We start from the raw sequence: 19,479 nt of genomic DNA on the forward strand, positions 1-19,479 counted from the left end.
TGAAGGGGAAAAGGGCAGGAAAATCAGACAGGTGATCCCAAACTACCCGACCACGAGCCATCTCACACACGGACAAACAGCGGTGCTGTGAAAGAAGTGCGTGGAAAGGTTAAAGGTTAGCGGGCACAGGCCGAGCTGTGGTTGATTGTGATACAAACAGGAGCATTGGAGGTTGGGATGAGGGTTACCTTCGTCTGCACTCGCCAACTTTCCTCTGGCACCATCACTGAATCTAGTGGCCTGTATATACTGGCATAAAGCTACACAACAGATAAAACAGTGTAATTAATCACTTACATGAGGACGGTGAGTGAGCATTAGTCACTCGTTACTCATAGAGAACACCATTCATTATGGAGGGCTCGGAGTGCCGCTTAAAAAATACAATCAGGAAATCAATCATCAATTTATTAATTTCAAAATAAAGTTTCAGCCATATTTATATCTTATTTAAATGCTGTTAAATGTTTTATTTAATAAATAAATAAATATACATTTAAAACAATTTGATTTCATGTTTAAAATATTTGTAAAATGTGACCCTGGATCACAAAACCAGTCATAAGTCGCACGGGTTTATTTGTGGCAATAGCCAACAATACATTGTATGGGTCAAAATTAATGATTTTTCTTTTATGACAAAAATCATTAGGATATTAAGTAAAGATCATGTTCCATGAAGATATTTTGTACATTTCCTTCCGTAAATATATAAAACATTTATTTTTGTTGAGTGAATGCAGCACAATCGCCAACATAAATGGACAACTTTAAAGGAGATTTTCTCAATGTTTCGATTTTTTCAGATTCCAGATTTTCATATAGTCTTATCTCGGCCAAATATTGTCCTATCCTAACAAACCATACATCAACGGAAAGTTTATTTATTCAGCTTTCAGATGATGTATACATCTCAATTTCAAAATATGGACCCATGTGACTGGTTTTGTCGTCCAGGGTCACAAATGTCAAATTAAAACCACATCAAATAAGAAAAGTAAAAAAATAATCAATTAATAACATTGTTTTCTTTTGCCGTTTTTGGGTTCTTTTTTAAAAATGTTTTCAGACATCATGTCAAGATATAATTTGTCTCACTTAATGTCTTGAAACATCTGTTCTGCCCGTTGTTGTGGAGATGTTAACTAGTTTTAGTATTTTGTTTTTAACTGTCACTACAAGAAATACAGTACCTGTCAAAAGTTTGCAATTTTTTAATGTTTTTGAAAGAAGTCTCTTATGCTCACCAAGGCTGCATTTATTTGATCCAAGATGCATTAAAAACAGTAATATTGTGAAATATTATTACAAATTAAGATAACTGTTTTCTATTTTAATATGTTTAAAAATCAAATTTATTCCTGTGATCAAAGCTGAATTTTCAGCATCATCAGTGTCACATGATCCTTCAGAAATCAATATTATATGCTCAGTCAAGACTTTCTTACTTTTATCATAAATTTTCAGTTGTGTTGCTTAACATTTTTATGGAAACTGTGATACTTTTTTCAGAATTCTATGATGAATGTAAAGTTCAATGAACCGAATTTTATTTGCATTTATTAACTGTATTCATTAAAGCATTTATTACATAGAAAACCTTTGTAGCGTTACTTATAAATCTCTTCACTGCCACCTTGATCAATTTAATGCATCCTTGATGAATAGAAGTATTAATTTCTGTCTAAAAAAAAAAAAAAAAAAAAAAAAAAATCGGTAACACTTTACAATAAGGTTTGATTTGTTAACATTAGTAAATGTATTAACTAACATGAACTAAACAATGAACAAAACATTTGTTACTGTATTTGTCCATCTTTAACGTTAGTTAATAGAAATAAAGCTGTTCGTTGTTTGTTCATGTTAGTTCACAGTGCATTAACTAATGTTTACAGACTTTAATAATGTATTAGTAAATGTTGAAATTAACATTAACAAAGATTATTAAATGCTGTAGAAGTGCAGTTCATTTTTAGTTCATGTTCAATAATGAAATCTTATTGTAAAGCGTTACAAATATTTGAATGATATCTGGTTTCCACAAAAAAAATGTTAAGCAGAAAAATTGTAATTTAAAATATATATATATATATATATATATATATTTCTTGAGCACCAAATCATCATATAGAAGGATCAAGTGACACTGATGACTGGAGTAATGATCACCGGAATAAATTACATATTATAAAATATATTACGACAGAAAAACTTTATTTTTATTTTTTATTGTAGTAATAATTCACAATATTACTGTTTTTACTGTATTTTTTATTAAATAAATGCAGCCCTAGTGTGCATGAGACGTTTAACAGGTACTGAAGATAAAAGAAAAAAACGATATCAGTTGAGATGTGTTGCGTAATATGTCAAACTTAACGGCTTGAAACCTTGTTGCGTTCTGTCCACTGTTGTGGAGATTCACGGTGTGTTTGAGCTTCTGTGAGCCGTCACACACATTACACACGGCATGTTGAAACAACGGAGACTGAAGGCAGTGTGTGCAAGCATGAATGTCACACAGTGAAATCTCTTCAGCTTCCATATCAGGGACAATTTAAGATCTGTTAACCTGCCTTAGACAATGAATACAGCCTTGATGCAACAAGAATAGACGTGTCTCTGAAGGATATTTCCCTGAGGAATGTGTTCAGGGCAAGAACGTGTTTATTTGTCACTGATCTTCACAGAGAGAGAGTGTGTTTGACGAGTTTATATAGATGTAAATCAGATCCGGTAGTTTCACTGGTCTGGGATCACAACAGAAATGAGGTCAGGAATGTGTGGAATTAACCCACACACACACACACACACACTAGAGGCTGCTGGGCTGTTTAAACACCGTCAAGTATGACCATATGAAAACATATCTCAATATGTAGTGTGCTGTTAAATTATGGATTTTATTCCATTCTTTATTAATGTTTCTGATCTGGCATCTTCCATGAGAATCTTGTTTCCATGCAAGTTTTTTTTTTTTTTCTCTCTTTGCACTTTATAATTATAATATCTGTAAACATTAAATATGAGATTCTGTTGAGAACTGGAATAAAACTAGTAAGAGATAGTACAGTGTGTATAGACACCCTTAAGGGAATGTTATATATATCTATAATGCATTGTGAAGCACCAAGGCTGATGTTAAAATCTTTATGTGTGGATGGTCAAATTATTAAAATATTATTTAATTATTAATTATTATTCAACTCACACTACAAGGGAAATAAAGGAATTTCTATAAAAAAAAATAGATTCTTAAATAACAGATTCTTGCACTTATTTATTTATTTATTATGACCTTTAAGAAGAAATGATTGACATCAGTTATTATGAGGATGTTTTTACGTATCAAGTTCAAAAGACCCAAACAAGACGTTTTCCAGCTTAATGGAGGTTAAGATTTGATGTGACAACTGTTTGACATGATGCATGGAAGAATAACTGATGATAGACCATTAATGTATTGAAAATGTAAGTATATTTGAAGTGATAATGTGGCCATCACACAAGACAAACTAAAACAGCTCCAAAGCTGTGCAATAAGTCTATATAGAAATTGAAATTAATCAATCAATCAAAATTAAACTTTGGTGTTTTGTAAATTGATGTCATACATTATATGTCATGTAGATCAAACTGAAACCAATGCACTGAATATCTAAAGTAGCAACAACTTTTTTTTAAATGCACCAATGAAAAAAAATAATAATAATAGTGATACGATAAAAAATAACGCTGAATTCCTAACCCGTTTATGGACTTAACATTTTTATATATTTTTTTTGGGGGGGGGGGGGGGGGGGGGGTGTAGCATAATTATAGGGATGATGCACAATTATAGGGATAATGCATAATTATAGGGATAATGCATAATTATAGGGATAATTCAGGTAGGATGCGAGTCTTTTAATTCTTCTTGCAGAATATCCATTTTGCAAATTTTTTTATGTAAAAATTCCAAAAATTCTGGATTGAAATGTTCTTGCATTAACTGAAACCAATTTAATAAAATAAAATAAAATCAAATCAAATCATTATTTTACTACCATTTATCTAAGACAGCATGTATGGCAACCAAAAAAACAACAACATTTGTTTATATTCAATATAAAAGCATATCTAAATCAAAATGTTAACCATATGAAGTTCTGTTTTATTGTAGAAATGTATCAAATCTATTTCACTTAACCAAAACAGGTACTGCCAGCAAACTGTGTTCACCAGTATCCATCCAAAACTCACAGTCACACCAGAATCACTGCACAGCGACTCAATGCTTGACTTCCATGTTCTCTCTAATAAACCTGAACATGATTTCAGACGCAGTGCCGCACGCAGAGGACAAAAGCAATCAGCTCTGGTGATGAATGAAAACACTTGGTCATGGTTCATCAGCCTTGTTAATTCTCTGCCAGCACCTCACTCACACATGATTTGTTTCAATCATGGGACGGTCAGCACAAAAGGCCCGAGCTCAAGTGAGGATGAGCTAAACGACAAACTAGACGCTCATCATTTTGTCAACAGCAAACATGCTTTAGATATTATGAACTGCAAACAGATCAATAAGGCCGAGGTGAAAAGCACCGGTGATGTAAACCAACTAAATAAACAGCAGAAAGAGCATAAAGGGCCTCGTTCAAAACCACAACAAACACCAGGTTTTTTATCCCCCAAATATATTATCAATGGTACAGTGGTTCCACCTTTCTGTTTTCTTTTTCTATTTAGGTTTTTTTTAAATCTGCTGCTGATCAGAGTCTGTGTCGTACAATTTTATTTTATTTATATTTTAAAAAACGATAAAAAAAAAAAGACACCTGTAAAAAAAGCTCTGGTACTTTTACAGAGAGCATCAGAGCCATAAAATGATGTGGAGGGGAAAACACACTGTCTGAGGTGAAAAGACCCTGTGGTTTTTGGAAAGGTCAGTGCTTAAGAAAAACAAACCAGACCTTATTTCTTACTGGGTTTGGGGAAAAGTACAAAAATGCCAAAGCAACCACATTAAAATAATTGGTTCAACAAACCATATTCATTGAAAACACCCACAATGCATGTTTCGCTACTTTTTTTACCCATTTTTTCTGTCTGGCCCATAGTAATTTTACCTGCCCTACAAATATCTAATAAATATAGTCGGCATGAAACAGAAGTTGACATCATTTTTTCTTCCCTATTGTGAAAAAATTAATAAAATTAGGGCGGGACTTTATTCCTTCCATCAGATAATTGGATCAATGTTGTTATTTTGATTATTACGAGGGCACATGAATATTTTTTTTTTAAATCAATTATTATAAACAATTCAATATTCCATAAAAAATAAGAACCGTCAATTTAGATTTTATGGTGAATTTACCTATTATTTCCTTTGAAAATTTAAAAAATGCTTTTAATTTGCTATAATCATAGAAGAAAGCTGGACTATAACAGATGCTTTTTGATTTATAGTACACAAACAGATTTCATGGCTCTAGGCTAAGAGGGAAGAGATGAACTTTATCTTATAAAGTACTTCTGTGCGGTGGCTGAAAGCTTGTGTCTGTTGGCCAGAGAACAGCCTGAGGCCACGAGCCTGACGTGAATGCATGAGGTCTGAGAGCGTGTTCGTGATGCCCACTGAAGACAGCATTAATACATCTAAACCAGCAGTGACGGGGCCCTGAAGTACCAGCAGAAACCGATAGCATGCTTTTAAAGGCATAGAGCTGAGACTAGTCATCTAAACAGCTGCAGGAAAAATATTGTGTGAGGAAAAATATAGAGTGCAGCGGGGGATGATGTGTTTTCGTAGGCAAAAACCCGGAAACAAGCAAGCATTTTAGTAGTTCGGGTTCCATCGTCCTTCAACGCTGGCAAACTGGGCTTTCAGTAAAACTTGGCTGCCTATTCAGTAGAAAGGCGAAACATTCTTTTGAAATCAGTGCTGACTAGAGAAAACAAAGAAAAAAGGCTGCCGTCTTCCCTTTTGCCAAATATGTAGGAAAACGTCAACACCCATAATGCACTGGGCATGTTGCCCTCCAAGGCCACGCCCACCAGTCTGCGATGGATACACTTACCAGAGTCAAATACCACCTTGCTTTAGTAGGGAATACTTCTTAGCAAACTAGTTATGACGGTGTCTCGGGTGCAAGAATTCGAAAAGTGAACGTTTAACGGGAGTGAGTTACTTCCGGTTGGATCTAGCGCAATGTAGGCAGCGGCTAAAGGAGGCAGAGAATCGTAAATACGATGAGAACGCCGCAACGGAAAATCTGAAAAGCCTCCGTGTTGTAGTGAACTGGACGACCACGAACACAGTGTTTTCGGCCAAAAGAAGCGGCCCAACTTCTTGTCAGTTCCGCCCGACCTCCCGAAGCAAAACGTGTTCTGTTAATAACCCTCTGCCAATCCAATAGTACATGGATACAAAAATGCGCAGATGTACAATCTGTAGTATTCACGAAAGTGCAATTTAAGACTTTAAGCCAGGGGTGGGGAACGTAACCGGCACGCAAAACAGTTTGATGCGGCCCGCGAGTCAATTCCTCCCAAAAAAAAAAACACAACAACTTCAGAAACAAAAATCTAAGCAATTACTTTTCCTATGATAGAAAACACAAAATAGGCAAAGTGGCAAGCAGCACGAGTCCACGAGCCGTGAGAGCAGGGCGAGGCCAGTAGCGCGAGTGTTAATGAGTCACCTGCGCGCCGCACCGGTTTCAAGTTTCTCACTGATCAGCTTCGGGGCGCATAAAAGGATCGGAACGAAAGACAGCGGAGGACCAGGCATGGACTTTACTTTATGTGTGTGTGTGTGGTAGTCGTCCATGAGGGGCTGCTGCTTTTACTTTTACATTTGCGTATTAATGTTTTAAAGTGGTTTAAACGTTTGCCGGTTCCCGCCTCCTCCTTCCCGGAACTAACTAACTAACCACGTTACATTTCATATAATAGATAATATACAATAATATTATAAAATAACATAATAGAGTCAGGTTTCCAGGTGGTCGCTTCCGACTGTGTCCGGGTCACAGTCAGAATGAACGCAACAGACACGTAGCGGTTGTCATCGCTGATATGCATCATGGCGACTGTCAAAAAAAGAAAGGTAGATTCAGAATGTCGTGCTTTTCAAGAAAAATGGACACATTTTTATTTATTTTTTTGAAGTGAAAGGCAAGCCAGTCTCCTTAGTTTGTGGGGATGCGCTTGCAGTGATGAAAAAGGTAAAGGCTGCCTGCGCACCTTTTGTTTTGTTTATAGTTTTGAGTTTCCAATAAAACGTACGAGGCCCAGTCACGCCGACCCGGTCTTCTTCCTTCCAAACACTGAACCTCATTACAATGGCCCTTAAAGAATGTTAAAAAATTGTAAATGGCCCTTGATAGGAAAAAGGTTCCCCACCCCTGCTTTAAGGCTTAAGGCTTTCACTTGTCTTGAATAAGGAGGTTGCTAACAAGTGGCTAAATGGGACAACAAAGGTTGTTGGGGACATTAAACGTCATCACACTGAACAGGTAAATCATCTACTCACTAATCCGCTTTCACAGACTCATTGTGTTTATAATTGTGCCCTTGCTTTTCCAACTCAAACTTTCAGGGAAAATGTTTTAAATGAAGGCTGAAAGAGTTGTCGGAAGCTTGTGGTGACGTTCATTTATAGCCTTATTATAGCTCATTTAAGTCGTATTTAGGTTTAGAAATTCATAAAAGTTGTGTTCATAATGAACAAAGCGTGCAATTACAATTATCAAAACTCCAACGGAAAAATCCTATTGGGTTTTTGTCGAGGGAACCAGAGTGATGCGAACTCGGCCTACAGAAACACGTCATCATCGCAGCGCTCCATACTGGGAATTTAAGAATGAGAAATGACAGATTGATTATGCATCACTTGTACGCCTCTGCTAATGAATAATTGGACTGGGGTTGATGTGATGACACAATGTTGATCCTTGCAGCACAATGGCGTCGGATGGATGAGAGACAGTCACTCTTAGAAACAAAGGTTTCAACGGGGATCTATATTTGACTGAATTTTAAAGAACCCTTTATGCCAAAAAGGTTCAATATAATGAGAATAATTAAATAATTGCATTTACTTTCATGTTCAGTGGTTTTTCAATTGTTTCCTAGTGACAAAGTATGTTTAAAACTGAATGACAATAAATGATAATGATAATAAAACTAAACTAAAATGGATCCCTTCAAATGTTCTACATATGAAGCGCCTGAAAGACGGTTTTCGACCTTTTCTTCTAACAGTGAGTCTACATTTGTGTGAGCAAAGAAAGGGCCACAGAAAAGAGCAAATGAATATCTGAGTAACAGATGGCGGATGACGTTTTCCTGTGAAAATTCGCTGCTGAAACAAACATATCCAAACAGCTGAGGTCAGCCCCACATGCACAGCCTCTTCACCCCCGCAGTTCTTAAACGTACTCAAATATATGCGATATTCCAAGTTAAATTCGCAACTTTGAAAAGAACCAAAGCTAGTGTTTTCCTTTTTGGTCACACTTTATATTAGGGGTCTTTAACTACAATGTTATTTTAAAAGTCTTTATTTTAAGGTGTCATTGTTACAGTGTAATTATATATTAAAGTACCGAGTAATGTTAAGCAACTACATGTACTTACTATAGGGTTAGGGTAGGATTAGGGTTTGGTTGAGGGTTAGTTGCATGTAATTATGCATAATTTATAGTTATTACTATGGTAAGTACATGTAACATGAAACAAGGACACTGTAAAATAAAGTGTTAACAAAAACTATGTAAGATAATAAAATCATTTGTTAACAAACATGTATTCATTACTTCATTGAGCTCATTGTTTCTGCCTTAAATTATTACATTGTTTAAATGGATACATTTTTAGCTAACTGTGTGATTTTGTATATGTTATTTCTGAAATACATAACTTAGACAGTTACCTCTGATAACAGATCGCTCTATATTGTAATGTGGCATTTTCTGTAAAGCTGCTTTGAAACTATGTGTATTGTGAAAAGCGCTATACAAATAAACGTGAACTGAATTGACTAGAACCATAGCTAGTGTTTTCCTTTTTGGTCCCCCTTTATATTAGGGGTCTTTAACTACAATGTACTTGCATAAAAAAAATGAAACAAATATTACGTATTGTGTTGATGTTGTATTGCAAAATACTTGTGCTGCTATCGAGGTGTGATACGGGGAAGGTTAAGGACAGGTTTGGGGGTATGAGTAGGTTTAAGGGTGGGTTAAAGAGATAGTTCACCCAAAAATGAAAATTCTGTCATTAATTACTAACCCTCATGTTGTTCCAAACCTGTAAGACTTTTGTTCATCTTCAGAACACAAATGAAGATCTTTCGATGAAATCTGAGAGCTTTCTGTCCCTCCACTGACACCACTTTGGCGCTTAAAAAAAATGAATGAATGAGTGAAAAATGAATGAATTGAGCGGTTTAGTCCAAATTTTCTGAAGAGCCACGATCGCTTTATATGATGAACAGATTGAATTTAGGCTTAAATAAAAAGCTTTTTCTTTTTTACACACCCTGGGATGTGGTGTACAGGTGTAGTAGAGATATTTAAAGGGATACTTCACCGATTAGCATTAAGCTTTGCATCAGTAGAAACCCGGTAGTATTTTCGAGTGACCGTGCTTCCCTCCCTCATGTCCCCCTGAGACGAGAGATTATGTATTGTGTGTCTGGAAAAACCCCTCAGATGACGCAAAAATTGTCATTTAGCGTCATCGGGGGCGAGAGACTACAGCCAGTAGGAGGAGCTCGTTCCGCATGTCTTCAACCCGCCCATAGGGGGATCTCACGATAAAACCACGTCTTTTCAGTTTTGAGTCAACTAGTAGCCTAGTCGTATCATTTCTCCCGATACTGCCCTCTGTAACCGGTAGGCGTGGCTTGGGAGTGTCCTCATAGGGCAGCGAAGCAAGTGCATTCTGGGAGTTGTTGTCTTTCATCCACATGAGCCAAAAATACATTTTCTGGCTTTTCTCAGTCTAGAACAGTGGTTCTCAAACTTTTTACACCAAGTACCACCTCAGAAAATATTTGGCTCTCCAAGTACCACCATAATGACCAATATGAAAAAACAGTAGCGTAGTAGGACAAACTATTCAGCTACGGTTATGCACAGCTCAAAAATTAGGCAGCTTAATTTTTAATAAGAATATTTATTATTGTCAGCCAGCCAACTGCGAAAGCACATTTTAATTTAGCAGTTGATCACGGGATGCATTGGCCGTTCTACTCACACCGGTGTAATCGTATCGTACGCTCCAGGGACCAGCCAAGACTGATCACAAAATAGACAGTAAAAGATCACACCGGTTTAATCTTGCGTGCGAAATTCAGTGATTCCTCTGCGTACCACTAGACGGAGCCTGCGTACCACTAGTGGTACGCGTACCACACTTTGAGAACCACTGGTCTAGAAGGCACCAACTTCTAAAATAATTTCACATTTCTACTACATAAATGACCCAATTTAAATACACATTCATCTTTCCAGTGAAATATCCCTTTAATTGTTGAAGAATGAATCAAGACCATTGGGGCACAGTGGAGATTCATTTTGCTGCAGTGCAACCTCAGGCTATTCAGCAACATGCAAGGTCAAAATAAGCATGCTAACAACACTGTGTTTCTCTGCTCCAACAGGAAGACAGAAATTAGCTCATTTTTACACAGGAACAAACACACTTTACACAGGGTTAAAGACAATTGTGAATAAATTCTGTAATTACATGGTGTAGCATGAAACGGCTAGAGCTGGACTGCTTCAAAACGGCTTTAATTGAGCAGTCACACATCTTTAAATTATGCGTAAAAGATGGAGTTAAGCCAGTTTAGGAATTTACGGTACATTCAAATCACAGAATTTCATGACTTTACATGGATGTCTAGTTACTGAGTTCTCAATGCAGCTTAAAAATTATTCAATAAAGCTGATCTTAAAACGTCTTTATCATGCACATGAGATTAATGACTAATCAGAGTACGAGGAGCTCAAAGGAGCGCTCTTTAATAGTGATGTCATTGAGAAAGAGCTCAAGACACGGGGTGCATGGGAAACTCCTAGGGGATAGTGTTTAAATCGGTATGTGTGTGTGTGAGTGTGTGTCGAGCACAGCTGCCGTCCTCAGTGTACCGAGGCCTGATGGTGTGAGCCAGCCAATCAGAATGCTCTGCCAGCAGGGCCTCTCATGCATATGCTAATGAAGCCCTCACCCTGTGCCCCGTCACTGGGAATAAAAGAGGGTTTTGTCACAAACTTTGCAGAAATCTGGCACATGGAACTACTGCAGTTTCATTGCAAAAGCAACACAACAGAGGATGAGAGGGCTAATTTAAAGAAAAAAAATAAGCTGGACTTTATGTTCTGCACCCCAATTAGCAGCTTTCATTTGATCAGTGAGTGATATAACAGAAGATATGCTTTTTTGGTCACACTTTGGCCTAAGTGTCGGTTAGCATCGGCGAAGTGTTAGTCACAGGGAGACGTCCGTCAACCTCGTCAGTCTCTAAACCATCCCAACACTTCAAAAATAAGTGTTTGTCTACACTAAACAATTCACACTGCCATTTAATGTGTAGATGCAAACACATCTGTGCAAACGGCATTCTTCTTGTCATTCTCGCTCTGTTTGTGAATGTGATGCTAATAGCAGAGAAGGAATGGTACAGGAAATGAGAACATACACACAAAAGTTCACTCAAACAGGTCATAGACATGAAACCACACAGAAAGGGCTTTTTATATACAAGAGCAGGATCAGATGCATCCTTTCTGGTCCAAGATTTAAAAACATTTTTGTTTTACTTTAACAGTTGTCTGATGCCACAAATATAACTCAAGATCACAATCAGTGCTTGATCTCTACAAGTTTCCCAGTAGATGATTGAAATGAACACTTATTTTACATAGTGCTTATTACATTTTTTTTAAGACATTTGTATCCAATTCAGGACTGCTTTTCTGAATCTCAAGCGCAATCATTATTTTGCCCAATCTGTGAGTTTGCTGTGACAAAATGTCTTACAAGAGCTTCACGATTCCAGATAAAGTGAGAATAACACTTTTTTTTGTTTTTTTTTTGGTTAAAATAGAGATCAAGATTCTCACACGATTATGAATAGACAACTAACAAAAATAACTGCATTTACTAGAGGTTCTGACACAATGTTAATTGCTGTAGTCTATTTAAAACATATATATAATTTGAATTCTTTCTTTTTTTTTTCATCTGTTTGAATGAATGAATGATTCAATGACTCACTAATAAATACTTCACTTGTTTCTTTACTGGATTAATCAGCGTTTTTAAAGGGATAGTTCACCCAAATAAGAAAATTCTGTCAGTAATTACTTGCCCTCATGTTGTTCCAACCCCGTAAGACTTTCGTTCATCTTCAGAACACGAATTAAGATATTTTGTATTAAATCTGAGAGCTGGCTCACTCCTCCATTAGGCTTCTATGTTATTGAAACTTGCCGGCACAGAAAAGTCAGTAAAGACAATGTTTAAAATAGTCCAAGTGACTACAGTGGCTCAACCTTAAGTTTATCAAGCGATGAGAATACTTTTTGTGCGCAAAAACAAACAAAAATAATGACTTTATTCAACTATTAATTTTCTTTTATGTGGGCCTCTGAGTGAGTTCACGTAGTGTGACTAGGGCTGAAACGATTAGTCGACATTGTTGACAACGTCGACAATAAAAAATTGTCGACAAATATCTTTATTGTCGAGTAGTCGTTTGATCCCACGTGACCTAATGTAAGGGCCTGCAATATCGCGATTTGACCGCTACGGCGCTGTAGCGCTAGAATGTAATGCAGTCGTTACAAATGCTATTGCGATAGAAGAAAACACAGCGCGAATTATGACGGAGTGCAAACGAATCCGAACTAGCAAGGTGTGTGAAAGTTTGACAAAACTTCAAACCAAGAATGCTGTCGTAAGCAATACATGCAAGGCGGAACTTGCTTTTCACGGGAGCCCAACATGCATGTTAAAGCACATAAAGAGGAAACACCCCGGCACAAGACAAGCCGGTGAGAGGTGAATGTTCTCCAGCTGGATCTAAATAACTAGCTGTAAATCTCTTTTTAGAGAATGCAATACTACTAATAATAGCAATAATATTAACAATAATAATATATTTACAGTAATGTGATGATTTATTTTTGCATAGAATAAAGCTTGATCGAGCTTAGGAGTCAGGGCTGTTTTTATTATTGTAACACTATTAGGTATTACAGTCTTATCACTTCCCTGTATGCCGTCTACCAGGACATTTCCAGAGCACTTCATGCTTCCTTCATTTTCCAGCAGGATTTGCATCTGCCCACACTGCCAAAATAACCAAAACCTGGTTCAATGACCATGGTATTACTGTGTGATTACTGTGTGATTTCATGTAATATTCAAATTTTTTGAAATCCTGTTTTCGTGGGTTTTATGAGCTGGAAGCCCAAATTATGTACAAATAAACAACAAAATACTTGAAATCGTTTAAGTTGTGGGCCCTGAATCTATAATCTATGGAAGTTTAACGTTTTGAATGGAATTATGGAAATAAATACACTTTTCCATGATATTCAAATTTTTTGGAAAGGGTCTGTATATAAATGTTATGACCGACCAACACATTTTTTGTTCATCCTTCAAAGATTGTCCTAAAACTAAACATTTTAAGATGTAGGAAAACTCTTATTTAAAAAAATAAAATAAAAATCACCATTGTAAACAGTAGGATGCTTATTGGCTATTTTCTCTCCCTAATATAAATTTTTTTCACTCGTTTTGCTTTTTAATAAATATTAAGACATTATGAATGATAATAATTAAAGTTAATTTCATCTACACCCTAAATTAAGCTTAGTGCTTTATTGTCAGCCCCAGTGCTACCAGATATTGTTTTGTAGAACTCAGTGGCTCCGGTGCCGCTGCCCTCAGATGTTAGTCTGGAGCCTGTGAACTTAAAATAAAACTGCACATTGTAATATCTGTACGTTAAGTCTATTTATTATTAAATAATTTGTCAGTATTACAGTTATTTTGGGGGAAATTTGAATAATTGCATTGCAAGCTGATTTAAGGTGTGCCCCTACATTTTCTGCTTGCGCTCCTAAAATTTTTAGTCTGGAGCCCTGCAGAAAATCACTGGCAGTGTAAATGTACCAAAATCCAACGATCCCGGGACACATTATCCGTCTATTTTCCAGAATCTCTGTGTGAAATCGGCTTTTAACTAAAGTTACCACAGTCTGATTTAGTCTGACAGATCCTTTATTGGACTCACTGAATTCATTGGAGCGGTTACTGGATCATTATCTGACTCACTTTAATGAACTGAAAGTCATTTCGAAAATAAAGCAAGTTTTATATACTTTAGCATCATTACTGACTTTTCTATGAAAACTAAATTAGATGCACACTGAGATTTTTTTTTCTGCCCAAGATAAATATTTATTCTGCTTTGTCCTCATTAAAGCACTAATTTAAAGGAGGGCAACATATCAGACGTTCACCAAAAAAAAATTGGTTCTCTTAAATGTTCTTGAATGCAACAGTGACCCACTTTCAACGGTCTAATGGATGTTTTTCATTACTGCTAAATCAGGCCCGACCGTCTGGCCCAACAGAGAAATGCAAGGAATGACAATGGCTCTTATTTTCTGCATCCTTGCCAAGAGATATACTAACTCTTCAGCAATGCAGAGCATTCCCATCGCATCGCCAATGGGAAGAGCGTATCGGAAAGGGTCACGGGATGCTCACCGGCCCATGTGGAGCACTTTTCACAAAAGTCTATATCAGAATCCATTAAATACAAATGATGGAAAAATACAAGCTAAAACAACTGTTCAACAAAACACAGCGCATTACAGGGATAATTCAATTTATTCAGTGTGGAACAAAAAACTTTGTTTTTTTGATTTTTGTTTGTTTATACAATGGAAATCAGTGGTTTCTAAAACTACTTTGTTATCAACACACCTCAAAATATCTTCTTTTGTGTTCCTCAGACAAAAAGGAATGACGTGAGTAAATGATGAACTAGCCTACACCTTTAAGCTGTGGTCATGTGACGCAGCACAGCCCTTCAGATGTAAACAAGAGCTGAGAAAACAGACTCAAGCGGAAGGCATAAGCAGCTTACGGCATTATGATTTAAATCAACTGAATGTACTTTGAAATTCGTAAACAATCGACCACAGCAAACAATGCATGCACTGAAATACTGCTGACAAATCAGCTAATCACACCGGCGCCCCTTTCACAGAGCGCGTTGATCCCGGGGAATTGCTAGAGTGCCTTCTGTGTGAACGCAAACACTTCCCGGGATTGATACCGGGATGGGGACCTAGTAACATTAGTCCCGGAACGCGCCCTGTGTGAACAAAAGCCAGGACCAATGCCGTGTCGTAGAGATGACCTTTCTACAACCTATCCTACAGCATATGGGGAACGAGCCACTCTGCAAACCCAGTGGCGCTACTGGGGAGTATGGACTCGTCTTCGTGTTCAAATGACGAAGAGGAGTTATCGGCAGAACTGACATCTGACAGGAGTTATCACATCCTGACGTCACGTGTCTTTGCGGGATCTTTACGGGATGTGTGTGAACGCACTCACAGATTCCGGAAAATCACTGGCAGTGTGAATGAACCAAAAATCAAACGATCCCGGGACACATTATCCGTGTATTTTCCGGAGTCTCTGTGGGAAAGGGGCTCTATAGAGGCAAAAAAAACAGGCATTCCTTCTGCCCTCACTGTAGCATGACAAAACAATCCAGCCATTTTTTTTTATTTTTGTACAAAAGAACACCATGTCATCATCAGGTGCAACATGATAAGTTTGCAGTGAAGTAAATTAACTTTATGTAATGAAACAAAGAAAAGAAAAGCATGTGACACTGAAACACAGCCAATGAGAACATATTCAATGTTAAATATAGAGGTAGGAGTCAAATATTTTATACAGGCTATAAACTCAAAAAACAAAAGCTTTACAGATCTTTATTGGAAAGGGCAGTTTATTTTCTTCTTTGCGGAGTATATATAGACAACCGTGACCACACTTACAAATGCATGATAAAGAAAAAAAAGTGACTCGTTTCCTCTATAAACAGCATGTAAGCAGTTTCGTTCCCCTAACTAGGCCAGCCCAGACTCACGAGTGTCACCCATGTACTTTTTTTTACAATAGTGACACGTTGAAACATTTCAAAACAACCAAATCTTCTTTTTTTCGACACATAAAAACATCAGCGCATCAGCAAACCCTTGCAACAACAATGCGATTGGATGCTGCTTTAGAAACTGGTGTGTTTTTGTATTCCCCAGAGCATCTCAGTGACCTCTCTTTGTCCTGAGGGTCTCGCGTGGGACACCCTCCACTGATCACACTTTTCCCCAGGGGGAACGTCATGATGGACACCAGTCACTTTCACTGCAGGCTCAGTTGCACTACAACCATCTCTAAATGTATCAATTATTGCCCATCAATGCATCGACCCTCAACAGACATGAATGATTGCAAGCTTCTCCATGACTCAAAGTTGCACACATAACCGTACAATCATGCTCTCTCTAACAAAACGCACATCAGGATAAGGATGGTTCGATTGCCTGGGACCAGTGTGAGAGTGTTTCGGGCCATTTGTCCTATTGGGCCAGAGCAGCTTTATTACTATATCTATGTTTACAATGCAAGCCTTAGTACTCATTTGGGATTTATAGCTCAGATCCGATTTGTTTGTTCGGCTGTTCACTTTTTTTCTTTTTTCTCAATGCAGCCAATATCAGATTTGAGTGTGAACAGTTTACGATCCTGAACTGCGCAAAAGAACGATAACAAAGACGGTGCGCAGCATGCTATCATGCGGAAGTAAACGCGGAAGTCAGCATTTATGCGTTCATTTATTATCGTTCTTTGTGCACAGGCAATAATGAGGACAGAGACAAAGATGAGGAGAAAGAGAGCAACGTTTTTCTCATATAGTTTTTCCACACATTTTAAACAAGTGACCAAAGAACTACCAGTATGTAAAATCTTTGGAGTGACTCCCATCAGTGCAGAATTGTGACGAATGTTGACATGTGACTGTTCACACTGCAAAACATCAGACCAGTATCTGATTTAGGACCTCATATGGAAGTGGCCCAAATCAGAATTGAAAAGATCAGATTCCACGTGGTTTGTGCTGTTCACACTGTTATGAAAAAAACAAAAAGAAAACAGATATTGAGTCGCATAAATGCAACAAAAAAAATTGGATTTGGGCCATTTTTTGTCTGCAGTCTGAATGTAGCCTATATACTGCATTTGTTGATGATGTTCATGTATTTCTAGGCCTTGCAAACTTCAACTTTTGGTTTTTTGATATGTACTGAACACTGCTCTTGTGAATTCCGCCAATTTAAAGGTGCAGTAAGCGATTTCTGAGAAACGCTGTTGATATTTTAAAGGGTAACTAAACCCTAAAACAATTTTTTTTAGTTAATGATCTGTAAGACTGGGGCTTTATTAATGCTGTTCATTGATTCAAGTAATTTTTTTTTACATTTGGGTTTAAAGTGTTTTAATTCTACAATATTTGGTGAAAAAACGTCTGAGTGCTGCCCTCTTCAGGTTGAACGGTGGCTACTGCAGTTGAATTTTCCTATTGGAAGTTGGAAAAATTTCAGGGCTCTGCCCACTTTTCCAGCATTTTTCAAATATTGCCAGTGGGTGGAGTCAGGCTCTGACCAGGGGTTTAGTTACCCTTTAAACGAACACACCCCTATCATGATTGCTCCGCCCCCAAATTTACAAACACACTATGCAACACAGGCACCTCCCCCCTAATGAGTGGACACGCCCTTTACTGCTGATTGTCTATAAGTGTGTTGTGGTGCTCGATCAGATCTGCTTTCAACAGCGTTTCTCAAAAATCGCTACTTACTGCACCTTTAATAGGCTCTAGTAATATGTGGGCACCGATTAATCGCAATTAATCGCATCCAAAATAAAAGTTTGTGTTTACTTAAAGGAACACTCCACCGTTTTTTTAAATAGGGCTTATTCACTTTCTTTCCTACATTTAGATAGGTGGGCAAATGCATTTTTGTCTCAGTGCATGCATTGTTTTAGTTTGACAGGGTCGGCGCTAGCTTAGCTTAGCACAATGAATGGAATCCTTTGTTGCCAGCTAGCATGTCCTGAGTAAAAGTGATATAACATTTTTTAAAAACCCACCTAATTACTTCTTGTGGCCTGCGTATTCACAACAAGTACAAATAGTGATGCAGATTAACACTAGGCGATTTCCTAGGCAGATATTGACTTATATATTAAGGACTATATTAGGGGGAAGCACAGGCGAAGCACTGCTACTTGGGCGTGATATCTCTGCGCCCAAGTAGCAGTGCTTCACCTGTGCTTCCCCCTAATATAGTCCCAAGTCAATATCTGCATAGGAAATCGTCTAGTGTTAATTTCAAAGCCCTATTTCAAAAAACGGTGGAGTGTTCCTTTAATATATGTGTGTGTGGTGTGCATACTTACTTTGTATATATAAATACACACACATGTATGAATATATTTAAGAAAAATGTGTAATTAATATATAACATATTTATATTTTTATATAATCTAAATTATGTATAAATATATACAGTATATACATGCAAATATTTCTTAAATATATACATGCATATGTGTGTATTTATATATACAAAATGATTATACACACTACACACACATATATTAAATAAACACAAACTTTTATTTTGGATGCGATTAATCGCGATTAATCGTTGCCTAGCCAAATTTAGCAAACAAAATTCAGTGACTGAATAGTGTTTTACCTTTTACATATGATTTAAAACACCAATCGTGCAGTTCATAGAGAGGCACAACTATCACCCTCTGACACCCCCTCATGCAACAACACACTTATGGAATAAAATACAGAGGGATCTGCATTAATGAAATACCACTTTCACAAAGATCCAAGAAACTTTAAGAGAAAACTGATGTTCTGATTGCATCAGTGGAGATCTAGCAAAAAATGCGATGCAAGATGAGGAAGCCCGAAACCACAGGAAATCTGAATCTGCACTCTCGCCCTACAAGACTTCACGTGCTGGTTGAAGAAGCCTTTTATATGAGAACAAGTTGTAAGTTACTCACTGTAAAAACGTATAATATAAATATATAAACGTAAATATATATATATATATCAGGGGCGTTTCCTCCGAGCGGGAGGCAAGGGAGGGCAGTGCCTCCTCATTGGATGAGAAAATAATCCATATCACAAAAATAAAAAAACAACGCAAATATTACAAAACATGACATTAGAAAGTGTATAAATCACTTGTTTTTTTTTAAGTAACACTTTCCAACAGGAACACCCGCACAGGTAAAGTTAGAGCGGGACGCCGCGTCTCTCTTGCCTCCCCTGAGACCATTGACTTTTTAACAGAC

The 19,479-nt window shown here is 37.2% G+C and overlaps 1 protein-coding gene and 1 long non-coding RNA gene across 5 annotated transcripts in view; one reads left to right on the forward strand and one right to left on the reverse strand.

Moving 5' to 3' along the window:
- The window catches only part of dennd5a (DENN/MADD domain containing 5A), a 64,519-nt gene that overhangs the window by 43,481 nt on the left and 1,559 nt on the right, over positions 1–19,479 (reverse strand). For 2 of the 4 annotated variants that reach the window (XM_082162022.1, XM_082162021.1), the window contains exon 2: positions 189–260. The exons of the other annotated variants lie outside the window; for them this stretch is intronic. In XM_082162022.1, the coding sequence (XP_082018148.1) occupies positions 189–260 (72 nt within the window). The remainder of the gene's footprint in view (positions 1–188; positions 261–19,479) is intronic. 4 annotated transcript variants of the gene reach the window in all.
- LOC309493024 overlaps positions 1–19,479 on the forward strand; it is a 142,712-nt gene that overhangs the window by 18,973 nt on the left and 104,260 nt on the right. The gene's annotated exons all lie outside the window — the stretch shown is intronic.

This window comes from Leuciscus leuciscus, assembly GCF_965113295.1.
Source record: "Leuciscus leuciscus genome assembly, chromosome: 2".
In the NCBI taxonomy this organism is placed as follows: Eukaryota; Metazoa; Chordata; class Actinopteri; order Cypriniformes; family Leuciscidae; genus Leuciscus; species Leuciscus leuciscus.